The sequence below is a fragment of the Cydia fagiglandana genome, chromosome 12 (assembly GCF_963556715.1).
Source record: "Cydia fagiglandana chromosome 12, ilCydFagi1.1, whole genome shotgun sequence".
Classification (NCBI taxonomy): Eukaryota; Metazoa; Arthropoda; class Insecta; order Lepidoptera; family Tortricidae; genus Cydia; species Cydia fagiglandana.
The window spans coordinates 18,784,409-18,809,316 of record NC_085943.1 but is presented as its reverse complement, the minus strand read 5'-3'; the positions used below and the strand labels follow the sequence as shown (position 1 = coordinate 18,809,316).

The window sequence follows — 24,908 nt, the reverse complement described above, 5'->3', positions numbered from 1 at the left end:
TGGGCTGTCAAAATTGCTGCAGACTTTTCTTGGTCTAACTCTAATAATTTTTCACTTGCTTTATTGACCTAAAGACGTTTTAAAGAATCAAAAAGTCTAATAACATTGAGGCACTTATACTTTTTAAAGGCAGTAACTAATTACAAGTGACTTTTTTTTGTTAATACATAGGTAGGTATTTACGATCATCATCATATATTTAAGAGTATGACTCTTGTCGGTGGAGCAAATTCCATGTTTGGCGGTCCTCCGCCTTCTCTTTGACAGCCCGATACGACACGACTTTGATCTTTTCCTTTATTTGATCCATGTACGCTCTCCTTGGTCTTCCCCTCTACCTGTTTGCTTCAACTTTCCCTTCTATGATATTTTTGATAAATTCGTCGTGTCGTATCAGGTGCCCAAGCATCCTTCCTCTTCTATTGTCTATAGTTCTTAACAAACTCCTCCTCTCTCCTACTACATAGGCCACACTGAATGTTTTGCACTACTGGCCACTGGTAAACATTAAAATTATGAATTGTATATTAAAAAAAAATACAGGCTTTTGATTATGGAATGTGACAAATGTTGGCGACAAATCGATCGTCTTTTGTTTTTAATGGCTTGTCAAAGTAAGTCAGTGCGTTGAACGTGGCTTTAACGCGAAAATATTTTTAGAGCTATGATTTTGTTATGATTTTGAAAGTTCGCTTACTCCGCAAGAGTGTAGTGCTTGCCTTCAAAATGCTTTTGGGATTGAAGCACCACATCTGAGCATCGTGAGGCGTTGGTATGGTGAATTTAGTAGAGACAGTATTATTCTAGATAATGATTTTCGTGAAGGTCGACCGTCCACGGCGATCATTCAAGGAAACGTGGCTACTGTGAGACGACTCATTGAAGAAAACCCACGAATCACCTATGACGAAATTTGAGGACAATTAGGGATAGGTATGAGACAAATACAAAAGATTTTACAAGAATATTTAAAAGTCGGGAAGCCTTGTTGTCTTTGGATTCCTCACGAATTAACTTCAGTCCAAAAACAGGTACTTTTTGACTGGTGCCGAGAAATGCTGCGTAAGTACAAGCAAGAAAGTTCAAATGCTGTGTATAACATCGTTAGAGGAGATGAAATCTGGATTTACTGCTACGATCCGGAAAAAAGGCATTAGTCCAGTCAATGGGTCTTTCGAAGGTGACAGGAGGCCCATAGAAGTTCAACAAGCCAAAAGCGTTGCCAAACATTTTGATCGTCTGTTTTTTTTAAACGCGACTTTTTTGTACCGTACTTTTAAATAATAAAAGAACGTTAAATACTGAGTAGTACACTACCATTTGTGTGCCCGCAGTCATTGAAAAAGACCGCGAGAGACGACCGAGAAGCCGCATCCTCCTGCGTCATAATAATGCGTCCACCGATACCGCAATAAAGGCAATAACATTTTTTAATTACGAAAACGTGGAAAATGTCTCTTATACGGATTATAATCCAGACATTGCACCCTGTGACTTCTATCTATTTCCCAAAATTAAGGATTTAATTTGGGGTTTGACATTTAAGACCCCGGATAAGGCAGTTACTACGTTTCATCACCACGTCGAAAACATGCAGTCAAGTGATTGGGCCTCATGCTTCCAAAAATGGTCTGAGCGAGTGAATATGTGCATAGAATGTAAAGGGAAACATTTTGAGAAGCAATAAATGTATTATTATGGTTATAAATGATTTTATTCAAAAGTTACGCAAAACTTTCAGTGCGGCCCTCGTATGCGTAAAACCTCTTCGTTAGTTTTCTTTTCTTTTACGATAGAATTGCGAAAAATAGATATTTTGCAACGAGTGACGAATTTTAAAACACGGTCAAAGGGAGTGTTTTAACGTGCTTATTATAGCACCGGTCGTAATGTAGCACCAGATGTACTGTAAAAATTATGTTATAAGATAATACTTACTGTTACGAATAAATATTTTTACTGTAAAAAAATATCCCACCAAACACATTTTCATGTAAATTTTGTTGCTAAGACGAAACCATAAGACTCGCACTGTCAAAAAGTTGTCAGATCTCTTGTCGAGCCAAGCTTCAAACTCTACAAGCCCTAACTTCACTAACTCTACACCTTAGTCAAAATATGTGGCTTGGCTGTTTCGCTACCGCCACATGGGCATAAGGTGAAAAATTTATTAAATTCATTATTTTTAGGGTTCCGTACCTCAAAAGGAAAAATACTGAACCCTTATAGGATCACTCGTGTGTCTGGCTGTCCGTCTGTCACAGCCTATTTGCTCCGCAACTACTGCACCAATAAGTTGAAATTTGGTATACACATGTAAGTCTCTACCCCAAGGACATACACGTAAAGTAAATAATAGAAATTCAAATAAAGGGGTCACTTTTGAGATGAATGATAAATAGAAGAAAAAAAAACTATATCTTGTTATAATTAATATAAGAGAATTAGAATATGAATTAATATGAGAGAATTTTGTTAGAATTTTAATTAGTATAAGATAGATATGTATATTGTCATGTTATTTTCTCGAACTCCCCATCGGCATACAAACCTCCTCAAAAGGTTTTGCCCACGATGGGTCTTGTAATAATAATGTACTTTATTTAGCTTATTGTTCAATAAATTAAAATATATATATCAAACGAAGGTTTTTCATAATTTTAAAATAAATAGTTTAGAAGTTATTTAAGAAAATACGCAAAAAATGACCATTCCCCCCTCCCCCCTTATCTCCGAAACTACTGGGTCTAAAATTATGAAAAAAATACACATATTAGCTCTCTTCCTATAGATAACAGGAAAACCTATTAAAAATGTGCAGTCAAGCGTGAGTCGGACTTAAGTACCTAGTTTTCCGATACCTACGGGTTTTTTAAAGACTACTCACTTTTCTCTTAAAAAAATATATTGTTAAAAATTGTGTAATGTACAGAACCCTTGGAACGCGAGTGCGACTCGCATTTGGGCGGTTTTTGTATTATACTTACATACAATAGTTCATGTAGAAACGAAACGGCCAAGCCACACACTTTTGGTGTAGAGCTAGTAAAGTTAGAGGGCTTGTAGAGTTAGAAGCTTGGCAAGAGATCTGATAACTTTTTAACAGTGCGAGCCTTATGGTTTCGTTTGGGCAACATTGTACATCAAAATGTTTTTGATGGGATTTCACTTCTTTTTGTAAGTTGTTTATGACAATCTTCCATCCCCTAATTTAAAGGGTTGGGGGTGATTTACTATTAAAAATCCTGAAATAATCTGTTACACAATGTACTTCTTACTGATTCCCCATATAACCCTTCACCCCGTAAGGGTAAACTTTGGGGTTGAAATCTGCCTTCACCCCGTAAGCGTAAACTTTGAGGTTGAAATCTATTCTATATCCTTCCCCATGACAATACCTATCTACATACCAAATTTCAACTAAATCGGTTCAGCGATTATTGATTTCCTATACAAAATTAAACCCCATCTTCATCCCCTTAGGGATAATTTTTTTTTGAATTTATTTGTTGTTTGTGTACTAAAACTATCTTACATACCAAATTTCAGCTTCTTAGAGGACTTCAGGAAGTACCCGGTATTGATGATCATCAAGTGAGTGAGTCAGTGACGAAATCGAAGTTTTTAGATATGAATAAAATCTAAAGTATAAGAGCTATGCAATTGATATGCTTAATAAGTCCGAGAACTTTGTTTATCTGGTATAATCCAACCCCAAGTTATGAGGGTTCCAAAAAACGACGAAGCGCTTCGAGAAAAGGTAGATAGTGCCCTTGCGCTTTTCTCGTCTTGGCGGGGGCACTGCCGTGCCCCCAGATGTTAAAAGATGAGACTACTGTAACTAATAAAGATTTATGTTTAGTTACCTACTATTTTCGCGTAAACTAGACAATTTTTATATCTTTAGTTATTAAGACCCAAAATAATTATTTTCACTTATTATAAATAAATCCTCCTGTTATGAAGTATCAAATATTGTTATTTGTATATGTATAAGTCTTAAGTTAAAAACAATAAAATCTGTTATTACCTACTGTCAAAATGATTATTTTTTGCGGGATTAAGTAATACACTGGTAGTGTTCAATAAGGCCCATAATAGGACTTTTATAAAAGGTATATTTTCCAAGAGTATCGTAATATTTTTATAACTATTTTGGTATAATGAAGAAACTTAAATAAATGAGAAACCTATTTGAGTGAGTTTTTCATACTTCATATCCTGTTTATTAAAAAAAAACCATTTTAATTTAAGGTGGGCTGTATATAGGCATATACGGCCCACACGGAATATACAATAAGGTAAGTGAGGCCACTTACCTTATTGTATATTCAGGATGTATACCGTGTAATATTGATCAGTTGGTTTATAATATACATATTATGATATTGACGTTGAATAGGACAGGACATGACAATAGGAACCAGAAATAGGTATAGTTGGTCAAACCAATTTGTCAGTAAATAAAAACAAAAAACTATATTCATCCTTTTCTTTTGGGTGCTAGTACTAGTGTAAGTCAAAGATAGTATGATGATCCTCCCTGTCTATGTTTGAAATGAGACAGTCCTTTGACAAACTATGTATAGTAAAAAATAGTGAATATCTTGTACATTTTTATTACAATATTAGTCAAGATAATGAAATATAGCTGGTCAAGCAATCCTTGTCACTAAAAAAAGGCGCGAAATTCAAATTTTCTATGGAACGATATCCCTTCGCACCTACATTTTTCAAATTTGCCGCCTCTTTCTACTGACAAGATCTGATTGACCAGCTGTAGGTATTTTTACTTAATAAGATATTTTAATTTCACGTAATGTCCGCATCTAATTTATATATGTGCACGGTAAACAAACAAATGAATGATAAGAAAAGACAGACAGTGTTACTGAGCGGGAGGTGGGGCGAGGGGCGAGGTATAGGTAGGCTATGATAGGCTCTCGAGCGCCGCGCCGGCGACTGACGGACCAGCGCGGCGTATGTATGAATTTCGCGCCTTTTTAACTAGATTTTACTATTACAATGCAAGCTACACACAGAAATTTCTTACTTTCCATAATATGGCTGCGTATATTATTTTATAGTAATAGACTTATTTTTACAGACTCTAATTCAATATTAGATCTTATAGGACAAAAAACGTATATTAATTCTAAAGCATATATCTTATTCTTCTAGCTTTTTAGCTTGCCTATTAACTTATAAATTTAGATATGTTGTTGTGGATTTATTAAACTTTAATTCAATATCGACAAAATAATAAGCTAATTGTAGTTTGACAAAGAAGCACGTTAAAAAAATTTCTAATAATTTTACATTATAAAGCGTCATACATATTATAAACAATGGAACTTAAACATTGCACTTTAATTCAATATTAAAAAATCATTACTAAAAATATATAAATACCTAATTTATATCTAACGCTCGTTCTAACTTTTCATCATATATAGCATATATGCTTAAAAATATGTCCTATATCAGATAAGTATCACTTTTTCAACTTTAGAATTATCAAAACTTTTAGTGCAAAAATCCGGTCCCACTATTGAGCTACGAGCCGTCCCGAGCGCTCCGAGCCGGCACCGCCAGACCTACCCGCTCTAACACCGCCGAACCACTAACTCTACCATTGAGTAGTTTATAGTAATGGATCAACGTCAGCGTCTTCCTCCTGAACTCTAGCGTATCCAGCCCTACCATCCCTGATACGAATAGCGACGGATACCGATATGGGTAGTATCCGTACTGGCGCTTATACAAAAACCTAGCGAATTTGCGCTGTATTTTTTCTACCATAGTGGTGTACTTCGATTCGTGCGGACTCCATATTATGGCTCCAAATTCTAGCCTACTCCGAACAAAAGCATTGTACAGCATGATTGCGACTCTGACATTCGAAAATTGATATGCTACTCTCATTATAAATCCGAGCATTTTACTTGCATTTTGGCATGTCATAGTCACGTGCTGTCTGAAGTCCAGTTGTCTGTCTAGTGTCAGTCCCAGATCTCGAATCTCAGTTACACGTTCCATCTGATCGCCGCTTAAAGTATATGTAGCATAGATCGGCGTCCGGGCTCTGGTAAAAGTAATAACTTTACATTTTGCTGCATTAAAATATAATTTATTTTCTTCACTCCACCTTACCACTGCATCTATATCTTTTTGGAGTGCTACACAATCGGTGATGTTGCTTACGCCCAAGAATAGTTTGAGGTCATCAGCAAACATTAAGCACTTAGCAGACCTAACAGCCCTCGGCAAGTCATTTATCATTATAATAAACTGCGTAGGTCCAAGGGTGCTCCCTTGGCTTACCCCAGATCGAGTGTAATACGGTTTCGATTCATATCCTCCTACCCTGACAACTTGGCTACGATTATCCAGGTAGTTCGCGAAGAATCCCAAGAGCTTAGGTGCAAAACCTATCGCAGCAAATTTTTGCAGAAGGATGTCGTTGTCGACGAGATCAAAGGCCTTTCTAAAATCAAAGTAAGCTGCGTCTACTTGTCGGCGCGCATCCATTTCTGCTGTAACATAATCTACCAAATCTACATGGTTAGTGACAGTGGAGCGCCCAAGGCGAAATCCATGTTGTGCTTCAGTAAGCTGTGACGCAATTTGACGACTGATTCGGTAGTCTATGATAGATTCGAACAACTTGCCGAAGACAGAAAGGACCGCGATCGGTCTGTATGTGCTTATATCTGACCCCAACCTACCCTTAGGTACAGGTGACACTCTTGTTTTCTTCCAACAGGACGGGTATACGTTGGTTTGCAATGAGAGATTAAATATATGCAGAAGCGGCTCTTCCAGAGCAGACATACAATCCTTTACCAGATACGGTGGGATAGCATCGAGACCCGCCGCCGAACGCGATTTGAGTCTTTTTGCAGCTCGACGAAGATCAGAAACATCGACTCTGTGCAGTACAACGAGTGGCGCCTCGGCAGCCAATCCCGGTGCCACCCGCATCGCCTCCGCCACATCGAGCCGCGGTACCGCTCTCTGGAACACTGAGCTGAAATACTCTGCAAAAGCATCCGCTGCGGCTTGCCCTGATACTCTTCGGTCCCCATATGTCAAATCATCCATCTGTCGTCGGTCTTTCCGTTTACTTTTTACATAACCCCAAAATTGTTTCGGATCGTCCGCAATGTCCCGTTCCATTTTGCTCATGAACTGTCGGTAAGCGCCGCCTATCAAAAATTTAACATGTCCTCTGTAATAACGGTATAGCTCACGATTATAATCACGTCCTGTAGCTTTAAATTCTTTTAAGTGGTAATACTTAAGCTTTATATTGGCAATTATATCGGGAGTATACCAGGACGGATAGACATACCGCTGCCCGACAGCACCGGCACATCTCTTGAGGGGCACATGGTTTGTGATGCATTCGTTCAGTTGAGTATAGAGAGAATCAGTGGCAATCTCAACACATTGTGCGTTCGTGACATAACCCCAATCTAAATCAGCTACAGCTGAATATAATGCGCGTAAGTCGGCCTTACGGAAATTCCACGCGGGAGCGACCTGGTCATAAACCGGCGGTAAAGGCGGCGGAGGCTGTAAACCCGCTTCACCTCGACACAGCATGACAGTAGTTTGCAACGGTGGGTGATAAGCGTCTACCGGGACCAGCGGCTCTACCTCGTCAGATACGCTAACATGCTCAGAGTCTAGAGTACTCAACACCAAATCTAGGATACCACCGTGAGCGTTAAGCACATTGTTGTGCTGGTGTAACTTCCCTAGTTTGAGAAACGATTGGTACTGAGTCTTAACAATTGCACTACACGAATTCAGGTTAAAATCTCCTACAATTAAAACATCTAATTCCGAATACTGACAAATCACATTCTCGAGACAATCTAGAACCATTAAATATTGGTTATCCTTATAATTCGGAGGCAAATATACGACACAACAGATAAATTTTACATTTTTCCAAGTAACCATCGCTATTAAGAGCTCCATGTCTTCAGCTAGCCCATCAACGTCTGTGATTAACCGTACTGAGTAGGTGTTTCGCACAGCCAGTAGCACACCTCCCCAACCAGTGTCGCCACTACGGTCTCGTCTCAGCACTATATAGTCGGAAGGAAAGAGCTCTGCGTCACACATTGAGCTATTTAAAAATGTCTCCGTCACCGCAATAATAGCTCAGTAGTGGGACCGGATTTTTGCACTATAAGTTTTGATAATTCTAAAGTTGAAAAAGTGATACTTATCTGATATGGGACATATTTTTAAGCATATTTGCAATATATGATGAAAAGTTAGAACGAGCGTTAGATATAAATTAGGTATTTATATATTTTTAGTAATGATTTTTTAATATTGAATTAAAGTGCAATGTTTAAGTTCCATTGTTTATAATATGTATGACGCTTTATAATGTAAAATTATTAGAAATTTTTTTAACGTGCTTCTTTATCAAAGTACAATTAGCTTATTATTTTGTCGATATTGAATTAAAGTTTAATAAATCCACAACAACATATCTCATTTTTTAAGTTAATAGGCAAGCTAAAAAGCTAGAAGAATAAGATATATGCTCTAGAATTAATATGCGTTTTTTGTCCTATAAGATCTAATATTGAATTAGAGTCTGTAAAAATAAGTCTATTACTATAAAATAATATACGCAGCCATATTATGGAAAGTAAGAAATTTCTGCGTGTAGCTTGCATTGTAATAGTAAAATCTAGTTAAAAAGGCGCGAAATTCATACATACGCCGCGCTGGTCCGTCAGTCGCCGGCGCGGCGCTCGAGAGCCTATCATAGCCTACCTATACTTCGCCCCTCGCCCCACCTCCCGCTCAGTAACACTGTCTGTCTTTTCTTATCATTCATTTGTTTGTTTACCGTGCACATGTATAAATTAGATGCGGACATTACGTGAAATTAAAATATCTTATTACGTAAAAATACCTACAGCTGGTCAATCAGATCTTGGCAGTAGAAAGAGGCGGCAAATTTGAAAAATGTAGGCGCGAAGGGATATCGTCCCATAGAAAATTTGTGTTTCGCGCCTTTTTTTAGTGACAAGATTTGCTTGACCAGCTATATTTCATTATCTTGACTAATATTGTAATAAAAATGTACAAGATATTCACAACTATTTTTTACTATACATAGTTTGTAAAAACAAAGTCTCATTTCAAACATAGACAGAGAGAATCATCATACTATCTTTGACTTACACTAGTACTAGCACCCAAAAGAAAAGGATGAATATAGTTTTTTGTTTTTATTTACTGACAAATGGTTTGACCAACTATACCTATTTCTGGTTCCTATTGTCATGTCCTGTCCTATTCAAGGTCAATATCATAATATGTATATTATAAACCAACTGCTCAATATTACACGGTATACATCCTGAATATACAATAAGGTAAGTGAGGCCACTTACCTTATTGTATATTCCGTGTGGGCCGTATATGCCTATATACAGCCCACCTTAAATTAAAATGGTTTTTTTTAATAAACAGGATATGAAGTATGAAAAACTCACTCAAATAGGTTTCTCATTTATTTAAGTTTCTTCATTATACCAAAATAGTTATAAAAATATTACGATACTCTTGGAAAATATACCTTAAAAGTCCTATTATGGGCCTTATTGAACACTAGCAGTGTATTACTTAATCCCGCAAAAAATAATCATTTTGACAGTAGGTAATAACAGATTTTATTGTTTTTAACTTAAGAGTTATACATATACAAATAACAATATTTGATACTTCATAACAGGAGGATTTATTTATAATAAGTGAAAATAATTATTTTGGGCCTTAATAACTAAAGATATAAAAATTGTCTAGTTTACGCGAAAATAGTAGGTAACTAAACATAAATCTTTATTAGTTATAGTAGTATCATCTTTTAACATCTGGGGGCACGGCAGTGCCCCTGCCAAGACGAGCAAAGCGCAAGGGCACTATCTACCTTTTCTCGAAGCGCTTCGTCGTTTTTTGGAACCCTCATAACTTGGGGTTGGATTATACCAGATAAACAAAGTTCTCGGACTTATTAAGCATATCAATTGCATAGCTCTTATACTTTAGATTTTATTCATATCTAAAAACTTCGATTTCGTCACTGACTCACTCACTTGATGATCATCAATACCGGGTACTTCCTGAAGTCCTCTAAGAAGCTGAAATTTGGTATGTAAGATAGTTTTAGTACACAAACAACAAATAAATTCAAAAAAAATTTATCCCTAAGGGGATGAAGATGGGGTTTAATTTTGTATGGGGAATCAATAATCGCTGAACCGATTTAGTTGAAATTTGGTATGTAGATAGGTATTGTTATGGGGAAGGATATAGAATAGATTTCAACCTCAAAGTTTACCCTTACGGGGTGAAGGCAGATTTTAACTCCAAAGTTTACCCTTACGGGGTGAAGGGTTTATATGGGGAATCAGTAAGAAGTACATTGTGTAACAGATGCCCCCAGATACTTATTTCAGGATTTTTAATAGTAAATCACCCCCAACCCTTTAAATTAGGGCATGGAAGATTGTCATAAGCAACTTACAAAAAGAAGTGAAATCCCACCAAAAACATTTTGATGTAAAATGTTGCCCAAACGAAACCATAAGGCTCGCACTGTCAAAAAGTTATCAGATCTCTTGCCAAGCTTCTAACTCTACAAGCCCTCTAACTTTACTAGCCCTACACCAAAAGTATGTGGCTTGGCCGTTTCATTTCTACAAGAACTACTGTAAGTATAATACAAAAACCGCCCAAATGCGAATCGGACTCGCGTTCCAAGGGTTCCGTACATTACACAATTTTATAGCCTGACAAGTTCTTTTTTAGCCCTGATATAATGTCGCTACAAACAGCTTACATATAGCAACAATACGTGTACGTCATGAATAGTCGGGACAGTGTGTATTGGCATCGTGCAAGAGCGAGTGAGGTATACAATTATGTACATGTGAGTTGTAGAAGTATGTTTCCCAATCGAAACCCAATCGAAAGAGCATGTTTAGTTGATAATTAAGTATGAATAATTTACCTATCCGCCATAATTTGATTCTAAATATTCGACCTCCGTATATATATTTACCAGATTCAGTCACTCGTGGTGGTAATGGCTCATTCTTATAATAAATATTTTTGATTATAGCACTAAAGACGCCTTAAATGAGAAAAATAATAATTTAATAATTAATATTCATATTTAGTACAAAACTAACCAGTTTATTACAAACTCACTATGAAAATCAGTACCCGTCATGTCAACAAATAATTTCACAACATTGTTTAATGGAATGCTACTGAATCCCGTATCCTTTTTCTGTCGCAAGTATTTTAATGTATTTAAAATTATTTGTTTAGCATCGGTGTGAATTTTTTTGGGCATTTTGATTGCAAAATCTATTATTATCCTGAAATATTTACAATCATTTTCGATTTGTTTACATCGGTGACATTCAATGACTTTCAATGTCGGATGTCAAACAAAATAATTGCCATTAAAATAAATTAGTTCCATCGAAAATCCGCAACGTGGCGAGGGCTAAAAAGGAACTTGTTAGGCTTTAACAATATATATTTTTTTTAGAGAAAAGTGAGTAAAATGTCTTTAAAAAACCCGTAGGGATCGGAAAACTAGGTACTTAAGTCCGACTCACGCTTGACTGCACATTTCTAATAGGTTTTTCTGGCATCTATAGGAAAAGAGCTAATATGTGTATTTTTTTCATAATTGTAGACCCAGTAGTTTCGGAGATAAGGGGGGGGGCGGGGAATGGTAATTTTTTGCGTATTTTCTTAAATAACTTCTAAACTATTTATTTTAAAATTATGAAAAAATATATCTGAGGTTCTCACAATGAGCCCCTTAATTTGATATATAACAAGATATAGTGTTTTTTTCTTCTATTTATCATTCATCTCAAAAGTGACCCCTTTATTTGTGACGTCCCACGGTCAAAGGTACCTTATGGTGGGTATGGAGTTATGCATACCCCAGTAATCTACAATAAATAAGCTATCGATAATACAAAAGAAGAGATATGATTTTTTGAAAATAATGTTGTGAAATGAGCAACTTTACGATACAGAAGTTTTAAGTTTAGCTGCCTAAAAAACTATGTTCCTGAAGTAAGTTACATAGTTGACTACAAATAATAATACCTTATATATCTGAGATTTAAAAAATGTTGCGACTTGTTCTGTAATGCAAATAGAAACCTTTGATATCGACTGATTTATGTGTATACTAACCAGTCTCTTGAAAATAAAGTTTTATTACATTTTCACGATTTATTGCAATGAGCTCTCTAGATTTAAATTTTATCTATTAGAAAACGACACTGAGAGACAGTTTAAGCAAAAAACAATACCGATTTAGAGGTGAAAATGTATTTTCTGACTTTTTCATATAAAATCAGATAATTGAATATTTTTACTTTTAATGTAACACACAATCAATTTTTCTGAGCACATAATATGAAAGAAATTCTGTCATTCAAATGAAATAAATCCTAAAACCCCAACTAAATACTATATTTAACCCCTTATGCCACTTTAAACTTACATAACAATAACAGTATGCTCCATACATTTACGAAAAGGTACCTTATGGAAATAAATCTAATAATACATCACTACAAAACATCAATCACATTGAAGCTTTTATCTTTTATGAATAGAAAATATTAATTTACATTAAACTGCCACAAATTTAATTGGTTCTTCGTCATAATAATCTTAAAAAAGACCAATAATTTGTATGTAATGAAAAGGTACCTTGTGGTTAAGTTACATGATGAGGCATGATGATGATGGAACAGTTAGGATAAACTAATAATATTTTGGGGTAAAGATATTATAAATCGTCTATTTCTTATCAATAATATATTTTGGTTGCCATTGAAGACAAGCGGCATTGAGGTTCAATGACCTTAGATATTCCATAAGGTAATGCGTCGGGTATTGGCATTTTTCAGCAAACCAATGGCTGATTTATTGCATGCGACCAAACCAAATGAAGATTATTCTAGTTAAGAAAGACTTGACGAGAGTAACTTTAGTATAATAGCAGGCTACTTGGATTTATAATGTCGGTCGATGTACGGTTATAATATTTGCTAGGCGCCCCAACCAGAACTGAAATTATCAAATTAGTTTTGCAGAATGCTAATACAGTTCTCTACCAAACTTCTTTTCCCGTATTGACTAGTTTTTTTGGAAAATTTCAACCTTTTTTCCATAAGGTACCTTTTTACTACACTCTGAGACGACGTTACTAGGCTTATAACTAACTTATAACAAAAATAAAAACAGGTAAACAAACGTTACGCATTAAGGTTTGAGATCACACAATAAAAAAAAATTGAGCATATTTTCACCTCTTTACAAAACATTTCATAACTCCGAAACTAGAAACCCTCATAAGGTACCTTTTCCCATGGAACGTCACATTTGAATTTCTATTATTTACTTTACATGTATGTTCTTGGGTTATAGACTTACATGTGTATACCAAATTTCAGGGTCTATATTAATTCGCATAACGTAATTCTCCTAATTCAATTTGGCATAACGTATGTTACGCATAATTTCTAAATCGCATAACATTATTCCGCATAACTGAGTACGCATAATGTTAATGCGCATAACGTAAATTGTCATAACGATGACTTGGGATAAATATAATAAGCATAAAGTTACTTTGCATAATTATTAAATGATATAAATATAAAAGGCAAATAAATAGAAATATAGACAGAGCGGCTCGAATTAAGGTTCAGTAGGCCCAGAGAACGAAGTTTTAAGTAAATGTAGCGCTTTTTTAGATCACAAATATCACAATACGGTTGCCAAATATTTAATTAGCAATCTTGCGGTCTTTCTCTAGGGACTTCAGCGATTCAAATCCTGAGTTTTTGACTATTGCTCGATAAAAAAAAATTGCCCAAAAAATCAAAATAATTAAAATTATGTCTAAAACCTAACAAAAAAAAATACTAAAAAAAGAAGAACGTGAACTTACTACAGTTACTACGCCTTAATAATGTTTACAGCAAAAAGATTATTATTTGTTTCGCTTTGTTTCGCTCGATCCTGCCTGAGCCTTGTGAACCTGACCTAACCGAGTTGGTTTTGCCCTGATCCATCTAATTCTCTTGCTTTATTAAATTATGCTAATTCATTTTGTGCCAAATAAAGTTATAGTTAATAATGTTATGCATATTTAATTTATGCGGATTCATTATTATGCGCAATAAGTGTTATGCTTTTTTAATATTATGCCTGTTCAATGTTATGCCCAATTATGTTATGCCAAAACTGTTATGCGAATTCATATTATGCCAATTAATGTTAGGCGTATTAAGGGGCACCCCAAATTTCAACTTATTGGTGCAGTAGTTACGGAGCAAATAGGCTGTGACAGACAGACAGCCAGACACACGAGTGATCCTATAAGGGTTCAGTATTTTTCCTTTTGAGGTACGGAACCCTAAAAATAATGAATTTAATAAATTTTTCACCTTATGCCCATGTGGCGGTAGCGAAACAGCCAAGCCACATATTTTGACTAAGGTGTAGAGTTAGTGAAGTTAGGGCTTGTAGAGTTTGAAGCTTGGCTCGACAAGAGATCTGACAACTTTTTGACAGTGCGAGTCTTATGGTTTCGTCTTAGCAACAATTTACATGAAAATGTGTTTGGTGGGATAATTTTTTACAGTATAAATATTTATTCGTAACAAATAAGTATTATATTAACATAATTTTGACAGTACATCTGGTGCTACATTACGACACCGGTGCTATAATAAGCACATTAAAACACTCCCTTTGGCCGTGTGTTAAAATTTGTCACTCGTTGCAAAATATCTATTTTTCGCACTTCTATCGTAAATACCTACCTATGTATTAACAAAAAAAGTCGCTTGTAAATAGTTACTGCCTTTAAAAAGTATAAGTACCGCAATGTTATTAGACTTTTTGATCTATAAACGTCTTTAGGTCAATAAAGCAAGTGATAAATGATTAGAGTTAGACCAAGAAAAGTCTGCAGCAATTTTGACAGCCCACGCAGTGCAAGTGTTATTTATAAGTCATAATTTTATAGAAGTTTCTTCAAATCGACCTTATTAATAAGAGATTAAAAATATTCAAAATTATCTTAAAATATTTTAATCTAATATTTCATCTCATATGTTCAATAAGGCCCGGGACTGGACCTTTTTACCTGCACTGACAGTGGGCCTTCTTAGCAACAAGTACAAATTCAGAATAATTGGGAATAATAGGGAGCAACTGTTATTTTTGAATGCTGGGCCTTGCTACCCGCCGGGCCTGATATGCCTGCACTTCACCTACCTTATTTGTTTTACAAGGGGAAAAGTTGTTGATTAACCGCTCGTGCTAATATTGATACCCAAACAAGCGAAACATTTTTTTTATTAAATAGGAGGCAAACGAGCAGACGGATCACCTGGTGGTTAGCGATTACCGCCGCCCATGGACACCCGCAACACCAGAAGGGTTGCAAGCGCGTTGCCGACCTTTAAGATGGGGGTCTTTTAAGGTTTGAAGGTCGTATCGGACAGTTCATTCCACAGTTTGGCTGTGCGAGGCAGGAAGTACATTCACAAATTCAAACATTCTAAAATTGAAGCACGAGCGTAGCGAGTGGTTCGTAAAATTGAACCTTGAGCGTAGTGAAGGTTTCGAGGGACGAAGGTTAAATAAAATTTTCATCACATCAGCTCGTAAAGGCCCTCTTGATTTTTCGAAACGGATAAGAAAAGTGGCATTTAATTTGATGCAAATTTTGAGTTGTTTCCGTAGGTAAATTGGATCAGTTGGTTGGTAATATTGACTTTAAAATTATAAATATTGAATAACGTTAGTTTGAAATTGATTTTATGATATCTTAAAAAATATATGTCGCTAGTCATTTATAACCTAAAAGCGCCAAATTACGCAAAATTATATTGAAATGACACCTGTGTATTGAATTTGAAGAATACTTTAACAAGGGTAGTTATCTGTATGACAATGCACCTAAAATAATTTTCAAATGTATCTATTATTTCTATACTTAACACGATAACGAATTCTACGTAAACGAAACCGCGGGCAATCCCTAGTACATATAGAAATAAATAAGGGAAGGTAAGTTTCCATTAGTGTACTGTGTAAAATAACTATTTACCATTGATAATAATTTTATAAACGCTTTGCGTATTTTAAGGTCACCGCGCTAACCGCTAGCCCGCGACCGTCGATCGCTGCCTCCTGCCCCGGCGCACAGCGCGGCGCGCGAAAACGCCGCGCGTTTGAAATATAAGCTCGGAATGCATACTTACGTATCAGTATTTAGTGTCGCCGTGATTTTATATTTCTAATCTTTTGTGTGAGAAGTAAGATCTTTATTATGACCGTGTAATATTAACTCTACAGACTTTAATTCAATATTGGCTATACTGCTTAACCAGAAATCAATATCTAGACAAGCACATTGTCTACATTTCTAACTTTTTACATGTATACTAAGTTGATAGGTAATATCGTAATTTTGCAATATCAGCTACTCTAATTCTGTATTTACATAATAATTCGTGTTTTTACGTTCACCAGAAAGCAGCTGTTCCAGATTTCTAAAAACCGAATATTGTGAATAAATTAAAGTGTTATTGAATATGTTAAAGTTTTTTGTAACTTTAATTTTATATTTACATAGTTATTTAGCAAAAATTGAAATATTTAAATATGGCCGAACGCTCCACCTAAAATTTTCTAACTTTTTACATGAACGTTATTTAACATGCTTACAATAACATATCAAAAAAGAAAAAACTTTAATGTTATCAAAACCCATTTTTGTTCCACCGCTGGTCTATAATGTCTGACTCACAAACTAATACGTTATTGTGGAATATTTGGGTTTAAGAGCGCAACCCTCTAACGTTCTGATAATAAACAGATATTTCTTTGGGCTTTGCACGTCCACGTATATCAATTAGAGGCACGAAATTTCTGCCGCCACGGCTTAATGCATATGTCTTTGGCCCAGTTTCCCGGTTCGAGCACTCGCTCCGCCAACGCACTAGGGACTCCTAGTTTAAAGGACGCGTATTTTCCTCTGGCCTTTAACTCCACCACCGAGCAGTCATCGCTTCTGCAGATGTCGACTAAATACTTATGTACCTGATCCTGACTGGTGCCTAGTTTAACATAATAGAGATGTAAGTATGTCCACCGTTCCGCCGCTTCCAGCAAACAAGTCGTTCCAGGCGCCGCGGTTCCATGTGACACATCGTCTGGCGAGGCGCGCCCGTCCTGACTTTTGGGTTCATTTATTTCACTCTGAATAGGCACATTTATTGTTGTCTCTAACCGCGGATGTTGTTGGGGGGCTATGGTCGATAACGGCATGTGGACTAGGCACTATAACCGTCGACGCCATGATGATCGCTAAAGTGTTGGCATTGTCGTTATTATCGAATCGTGCACAGGACTGATCGTCTGACCAGTTCCAGACAAAGGGGGTCCTTATCCGAACAAATATGGGAGCGCTAATAACTATCTTCAGGTAATACCTATGTGACTAGCACAAAACAATTCTCACCTGGCCCGCCCCATCCGTCGTCGAGGCCGTTGAAGTTGACGTTCAAGTTGTCGCTGTTATTGAAAGCTCCACCGAACGGGCCGCCGCCGGGACGGTTCCAGACGTTAGGGGGGAGATTGGCTTCCGATATGCACAAGTTGCGGAATGCGTCCGTTCCTGAAGAAGAAATGTAAGGTAAATAAAATTAGTTGTAGAAAATATCTTGGGTCAGGTAGCACTTGGGTTGAAACTGTTGAAAGACTAAATATCACAATTATGGTACGTATACGTATACCAAATTAAACAAGGAGTATTGAATTACGGTCCTACGTTCAAACACCAAAGCCACCTGCAGCGCGCCGCCGTAGAGTAGTACTCAGTGTAGCAATACTAGTTTAGGGTGCAAGCAAGAAATCTCTAAAATATACAGAAATTCGTAATTAGATTCCAAAAAAAGTAAGACAATGTTGCCACTGCAATAATTTGTTTGTAAAATATTAAATTCCTTTCTATAACTAAACACGCTAAGATAATTTATTTATTGGTAATTTTACTCTCCTACGATTTAAAAAAAAGTACTTTTATTTACTCATTTTTACATAAATACAAGACGCGCTAGTAAAAAGTGGCAACATAGACAACTTTTTTTGGAATTGAATTGCGATTTTCAGTTTACGAGATTACCTCGCTTAGGGCAGGGTTCGCACCGCGCGCTGCCCCAAGCTCGTCCGACGACAGAACAGCAGCAGGTCGACTTGTGTACTTCGCCGCTCAGCGCGCCGCTGCAGTGGCCCACAGCGTACTCCGTGTAGCACGACTCCCGACGCGTATCTACGCAGCGGTTGCCTGAAACATATGGGCATATTTAAATCCGCTAAATGACAGGTATAATATAGAGTCTTTGCGGAAGACGAAGAGTCGTGGATTATATGGGAACTAATACGTTTTATGACTCTTCTCTTTCCACACAGACTCTATCACTAGATGAAATCAATAATGTTTTAAATCGGAACATGAAAGTAGGAAGCTCAGTCCTCAGATATAATTTTTCCGAAACCCAAAATTAGTGCTAGACTAATTAAAAAGTCAATCAGTGAAGAATTATTCACAGAAATTGAGAAATAACGACGACTCAATATGCTGTTGAAATATTCTGTGATGTAACGAAAGCATTTGATTGCATTTATCATGAATATTGATATTTACATAACTAGGGAATAATTGATGTTCTACTTCATGTCTTATTATTATATTTTGGATACATCAAAGCTAGACTAACAGCTAAATAAGTCTTACCTGAACTGAGTCTAATAGTCAAGTTAAGTCTACCTTTTTTAATGGGATCCCTCAAGGTATAATTCCAGGGGCTATTCTGTTGTTCAACGACATTGTTATAGACATGACATAAGGGTGATAAATACGACGTAAAAATGAGGTATTGGAAGGAATAATTACCGGAGGGATCAAGAGTAAGACCGTCAGGGCAATCGCAGCGGTATGAACCGTCCGTGTTGACGCAGCGTCCGCCGCCGCACAGGTCTCGGTCTAGCTCGCACTCGTCCACGTCCCGACATGTCGTCCCATCCAACTGCAAGCACACGGATAAGTAAGATTCAAAGTATAGATTTATGTTAAACCGAGTAACAACTGATAACGAGAAACGACTGGTAAATATCTAATGATATCTCGTACGAAAGTTCCGAGAGCATCAATGGTATAGGTAAAAAATTAGTAAAGCTCGATTGGTATGAAGTTGATATTGGTATTGATAACTATTTATGTTTAATGTGCATGCAAATGTTATTAGAAAGACGCTCGTCTTACCGCTTTATTTTTACAAGCTTTTATTTAGTTTCACCTGACCGTTGTCTGTCTGTAATCAAATCTTGCAAGTTAAATTTGATCCACTTCCCGGTTTCCGATTGAGCTGAAATTTTGCATGCATGTATAAATCGAATGACAATGCAATATTATGGTACCATCGAGCTGATCTGACGATGGAGACAGGAGGTGGCCATAGGAACTCTGTGATGAAACAACGCAACCTAATTGTTTTAGGGGTTTTTAGAATTGTCTCGATGAGTATTAGTTGTCTGTCGTAAGAAAAGTACAGTCAGCGATAAGCTTGTATCAAAAATGAAATTTTTGCCAAAAACTTATTTATTAACCCCTCAAACGCCAGTGTCAAAAATTTGCTACTTAATTAACCTTTCACTGTTTATTACAGTCCAAATCGTCCCGTCCGGACGGGACAAGGCAGTTGAGGGGTTAAAAAAAATGGTCGTAGAGCAACCTTGACGTAGCCCTTCGGGCAGGGGCAGTCGCCGGTGTCGCAGGGCTCGCAGGGGGAGCCCCAGGCCAGGCCCACGCTGCAGCAGCACTCCTGCCGCAGCAGCGCGCCCGGCGCCGTCGCCTCGCACTGCCCGTCCACCACGCGCCGCCAGCATGACCCTCGGCGGTTATCTACAGATGTCATTAACTATAATGACTATAATCGATGAGCGAAGGAGTACTGCCAGTGGGAAGACACTCCTCACTTCGGGCAAACTCTGCTCCGCTCGTCTCAGCATTGCTCCGAGCAATTATTAGGGTTGGCACCACTTGACGTCCTTATGCGTGCACGACCACAGATAAGGTGATGGCTTGAATTTTGACAATCCTAAATAGCCGAAAGGGATAGTGCCATACATTAGAAAGGGACAAACGGATAGCATGATTCGTCCCTAAATCGCTGTCAAACTTCGGTTTTGTAGGAAGCGTCCTTTCTATAGGGTAGTATGATTATTTATACTGCTCTTACTTTTGGCCCGCGGAATAAAAACGGGAACGAGACACCCATATAATCCAGCCCGCAAAAAGGAAACGGAAGAGAGAACTCACCGAGACAATGTCTAGCGCTCGCATCGAGCACGAAACCGGGCTCGCACTTGCATTCGTAGCCGCCGTGCGTGTTGATGCAGCGTCCGTTCTCGCACGGGTTCACTTGCTCTGCGACAAGAGAGAAAACGATCACGCTACTGTTACTAAAATTCTGAAGAAATATTTTTAGGGCCAAACACGAACATTTTAATACAAAAGAAGTCTTTCGAATCCTACAATGTTTTTTTATAAACACTGCTGGACCTGATTAGAGATTATACAAAATATATTAGACTGTAACTATTAAATTAAAGTTGAATAAAATTGAAAGTCCGCAATCGTTATTTTTGTTAAGCGCGAACGTCTAGTTGGGAGCACCAAGAAAATCAAAGTTAGGTTTACAATCTCGTACTTTATGTTCATTTTTCTAACAACTAGGTACTACTTATATGTTGTCGATGAATAGCCAAAACCTTGTATTCAATGTTAATCAATTTTTTAATATTTTCGGCTCTGATCCAGAAGATATGTGATACAATGTCCAGTCCGATTAGGTTTGAAGTTCATTAAAATTATCGTTTTTAATGCATCCTCGTACCAAAATTTAGTTTCATTAAATAATTTAGTAAATATAACTAAAAATATAATGAAAAGTGCAATGGGATCGATTTGCGTGCAATGCGTATAATTTAAAAATGGTAGTAGGTATAATCGTCATAGCTTAGGACCTTCTCTCATAAGCGTTAGTCACCGTCGATTGTTTAGCGATATTGCAAACCCCCATAGCAGTAATTCCTTCGAAGATGGTGGAATTATGACGTATTTTAGGTAATATAGGGACTAGGGAATGAGCATGAGTACTGTAGGGGGTAGCAAAGAAACTCCCTTTATGAATGCGTAATGTTAATGTCAAGTGTAGGCTTTCGACAAAGTCCCAAAGGTAAAGTGCCTAGGAATTGCTTTAACTTCTATTCTTGTCCGCCTGTAGCGCAACAAAATTTCCTGCTGTCCTTCTCTTTGATAAGTTCACTGTGTCGGAGTTTTATCACGATTACTGTTGCCCCACATACCCCATTATGACCGATTTTGCAAGATCTCTAAGCAATACAGGGGCCTTACCATGATGTCCTTATTGCGATTCTGTTTAGGACCTAAACTGAATTGCTAAGGGACGGAATTATGCGACTTATACATATAGCTCGATAAAGAATCGCAATAAGGACATCATGGTAAGGCCAGGTGACAAACGCTTGAAAAGGTGTATTGGCGTTATTCCGATGCTGATGGATGTGGGATGCATCGAGACTGTAAACAAGTGTAACCTGTGACTGGGAACATCGGGGGGATGTCCCCGCGGTCATAATCGCTCTCGATGAAATTGATCTCACCCTCGCACTCGTCTATGTCGCGGCAGAGCTGCTCGTCCGGCTCGTAGCGCGTGCCGGACGGACATACGCACGTGAAGCTGCCGGGCGTGTTGCGGCACTGCCCGCCGTTGCACAACTGTAACACGAAACATTCATACTTGTCATAAATAATACAGAAAGAAAAAAAAAACTAATGAAAGTCGCATGTGTCTAACCATGGGGCCAGATTCATGCCGGGGCTATGTCAGTACTTACGGATTGGTGCACGTCACACTCGTCCATGTCCTTGCAGCCATCGCCGGCAGAAAAGTGTCAAATGTCTGACCCTGGGGCCAGATTCATGCCAAAGCCATATCGATACTCACGGACTGATGCAGTCACACTCGTCGATGTCCTTGCAGCCGTCGCCGTCAGAGTGGAAGGCGCGCGTCTGACCTTGGGGCCAGGTTCATGCCAAGGCCATGTCGATACTCACGGACTGGTGCATGTCGCACTCGTCGATGTCCTTGCAGCCGTCGCCGTCGGAGTGGAAGCCGGGGTCGCATATGCACCTGTACCCCGGGGCCAGGTTCTCGCAGGCCCCGTGCGCGCAGATGCCGGGTATCATGGTGCACTCGTTTATGTCTGAGCCGCCGTTATCCTGAATTAAAATGGTTCCGAGTTTACATCGATTAGAATAAATTGTCGCCGTAAAACAAAGTTATCATGCCATATTTCGGAAAAAAAGTATAAGCGAGATTTTTTTTTAAACTGATCAGTTTTTCTTAACCTCTATATAATAAATGTATACTTGTTTTAGCTTTTGATACCTTGCTCGCGCCTTCAGGGCACAGGATTTCGAATTCGCGAGTTCCTTTCGCCGGGCACGCTTTGCAGGACAAACCGCCCCAGCCGTGTAAACCTGAAAATCAATAAAGTCGATGAAATGACAAATAGGCGTAAATCTCCTGACTTTTTAAGAAAAGCCAGGCCTTTTCATACCTACAACCTTAAAGACGTTTTGACTAGATTGTAGGTATTATTCAGTGAAAAGTACATAATAGCAGGTGTTGGGGTCAAATGTTAACGCCGGTACCGTGCTAACAACTAATCCTAAGTCTAAGAAAAAATTTTGCCACGAAAAATCAAGAAAAATATATGCTGGAATTAGATGGCGATACCTATACCTTTGGCCTATACTCGAGTAGATTGCGACACCGTTTGATATTCAACACCAAGACATATCAGTGAAATAACACGGGTCAAATAGCCATATGTCATTCTAAGAGTTTAAGTCCTGCGGCGGTATCACGGTCGCAGTTTTATCGCTTATCACCATGCCTGCCCTGTCACGTTCTAACTAGTATGTAAGTGCGTAACTGACGGGCATAGTGACAGGCGATAAAAATGGAACCATGCTGGCAAGAGAGATGGCAGTAAATTTAGTTGGCTACAAAATTTACTTTGACAATTACGTCTCTATACTATTCTTTTTAATAACAAAGGGGTACGTGATAAAGCGAAATTACCTTTCGAAGCACTGCAGCAGCACTGAGACCTTGTGACTGTCGCGGCTCCCGGGCCGCTACAATGCCCTTCCTCGAACTTTTCATAACATAGATCTTTCATTTCATCTGAAAATTAATACATAAAATATAAATCAGAAACACGATGCTTTAGTAATCACAAAATGCAGGACAAACATGTAGCAAATTTCGTTGCATATTTTTAAATATGAACATGAATATATGTACAATCCGTCAGCTAAATATATAACAACGGACTCCCGCTATTACAAGATGACCTGTATGATTTTATGACCTAATCGTCGCGATCTGAGGTCCATTTCTCGAACGGTTTTAACTACATTATTCCACGAACTATCTTATGAAGTCCAATGACAATTAAATACACTAACTAATACCTCTGCTATACTGTAATTGTGTTTTTACTGTACAAAAGCATAATATGTACGAGCACATACAATTATACCCATTGAATTTAATAAAAATACATAATTAATAACAATTAAGTCAAAGTACATTCCATAGTCATACAGACAATACCAATTCTATTTATGTCAGTACCATGTTGCTTTCCATTGGCACGTGCATACACCCTTTTCCAATAGAAATGTCCTTATGAAGGTGAAGCAGAAGGACCCTTCTCTAGTGGTAAGCCACATATCTAAGGATCAAGCCGAATACTCACCAAGACAGGTCCGGCCATCATTGCTAAGCGTAAAGCCCGGTGTACACTCGCACCGGAAGGACCCCGGCGTGTTGTGACAGCGCCCGTTCCGACACACGCGCTGCTCGGAACATTCGTCGACGTCGACGCACGCGCCGCGGTCCGGCGTGGTGCGGTATCCGGCCTCGCATACGCACTGGAACGAGCCCTCGTTGTTCACGCAGCGTCCGCCCTGGAAATAAAGAGAAAGGTTTTATTACTTAGATAGATAGATAGATAATCTGTTTATTTGTTTGCCACAATACACACAGAATATTCAAATACAAAAATTACAGATAAAAAAAAACAATCAATATTTAGAAAAAACAGAAAATACAAACACAAATAAGAGTCAGACAGATTTTTACAAAAATAGAAAAAGAAAGAAAAAATACATATACATATTGATCCACACAAAAGGAATGCTGTGTGCGTCGTAGCAAAACAAAATGGTTCTGGCTCAGTATTACGCTTCACCCTATGGGAGAGGCACTGATATTCTGCCAGGACCAGATCACGTCAATACTGCTTGTGTACTGTGCCTTTTATGTTACATACATTACATTAGCCCTATGCCGTGAGGACACGGCTGCGAATGTGTACAGTTCACAGTCACGTCTGAAAATATCGACAGACGACCACTGTCAATTACACAGGGTGAACTCGACTGATGACTTAACCTGACGCCGGATCAAAATAAGTGAGGTTGCCAGGTGACGACATTATGTTCATGCGCCGCCCGAGCCAGTATGATTGGTTCTTAATGTCTAACAGAAGCAGTGCATTTTACACCAAGCCCTGGACCTGACCAAAAATTGGCTTCATTTTCTGAAATTGCAAGCAGAATGTCCTATAGTCGAGGAAAGTACGCT

The 24,908-nt window shown here is 37.9% G+C and overlaps 1 protein-coding gene across 1 annotated transcript in view; it reads right to left on the bottom strand.

Moving 5' to 3' along the window:
• Positions 1-24,908, bottom strand: part of LOC134669699 (fibrillin-2-like) — a 125,572-nt gene that overhangs the window by 52,058 nt on the left and 48,606 nt on the right. The window contains exons 15-24 of the mRNA XM_063527378.1: positions 24,019-24,229; positions 23,337-23,441; positions 22,638-22,729; positions 22,304-22,468; positions 21,784-21,964; positions 20,483-20,590; positions 19,896-20,065; positions 19,058-19,190; positions 18,287-18,448; positions 17,624-17,779 (exon numbers count right to left, since the gene is read on the bottom strand). Coding sequence (XP_063383448.1) covers positions 17,624-17,779; positions 18,287-18,448; positions 19,058-19,190; positions 19,896-20,065; positions 20,483-20,590; positions 21,784-21,964; positions 22,304-22,468; positions 22,638-22,729; positions 23,337-23,441; positions 24,019-24,229 — 1,483 coding nt within the window. The remainder of the gene's footprint in view (positions 1-17,623; positions 17,780-18,286; positions 18,449-19,057; positions 19,191-19,895; positions 20,066-20,482; positions 20,591-21,783; positions 21,965-22,303; positions 22,469-22,637; positions 22,730-23,336; positions 23,442-24,018; positions 24,230-24,908) is intronic.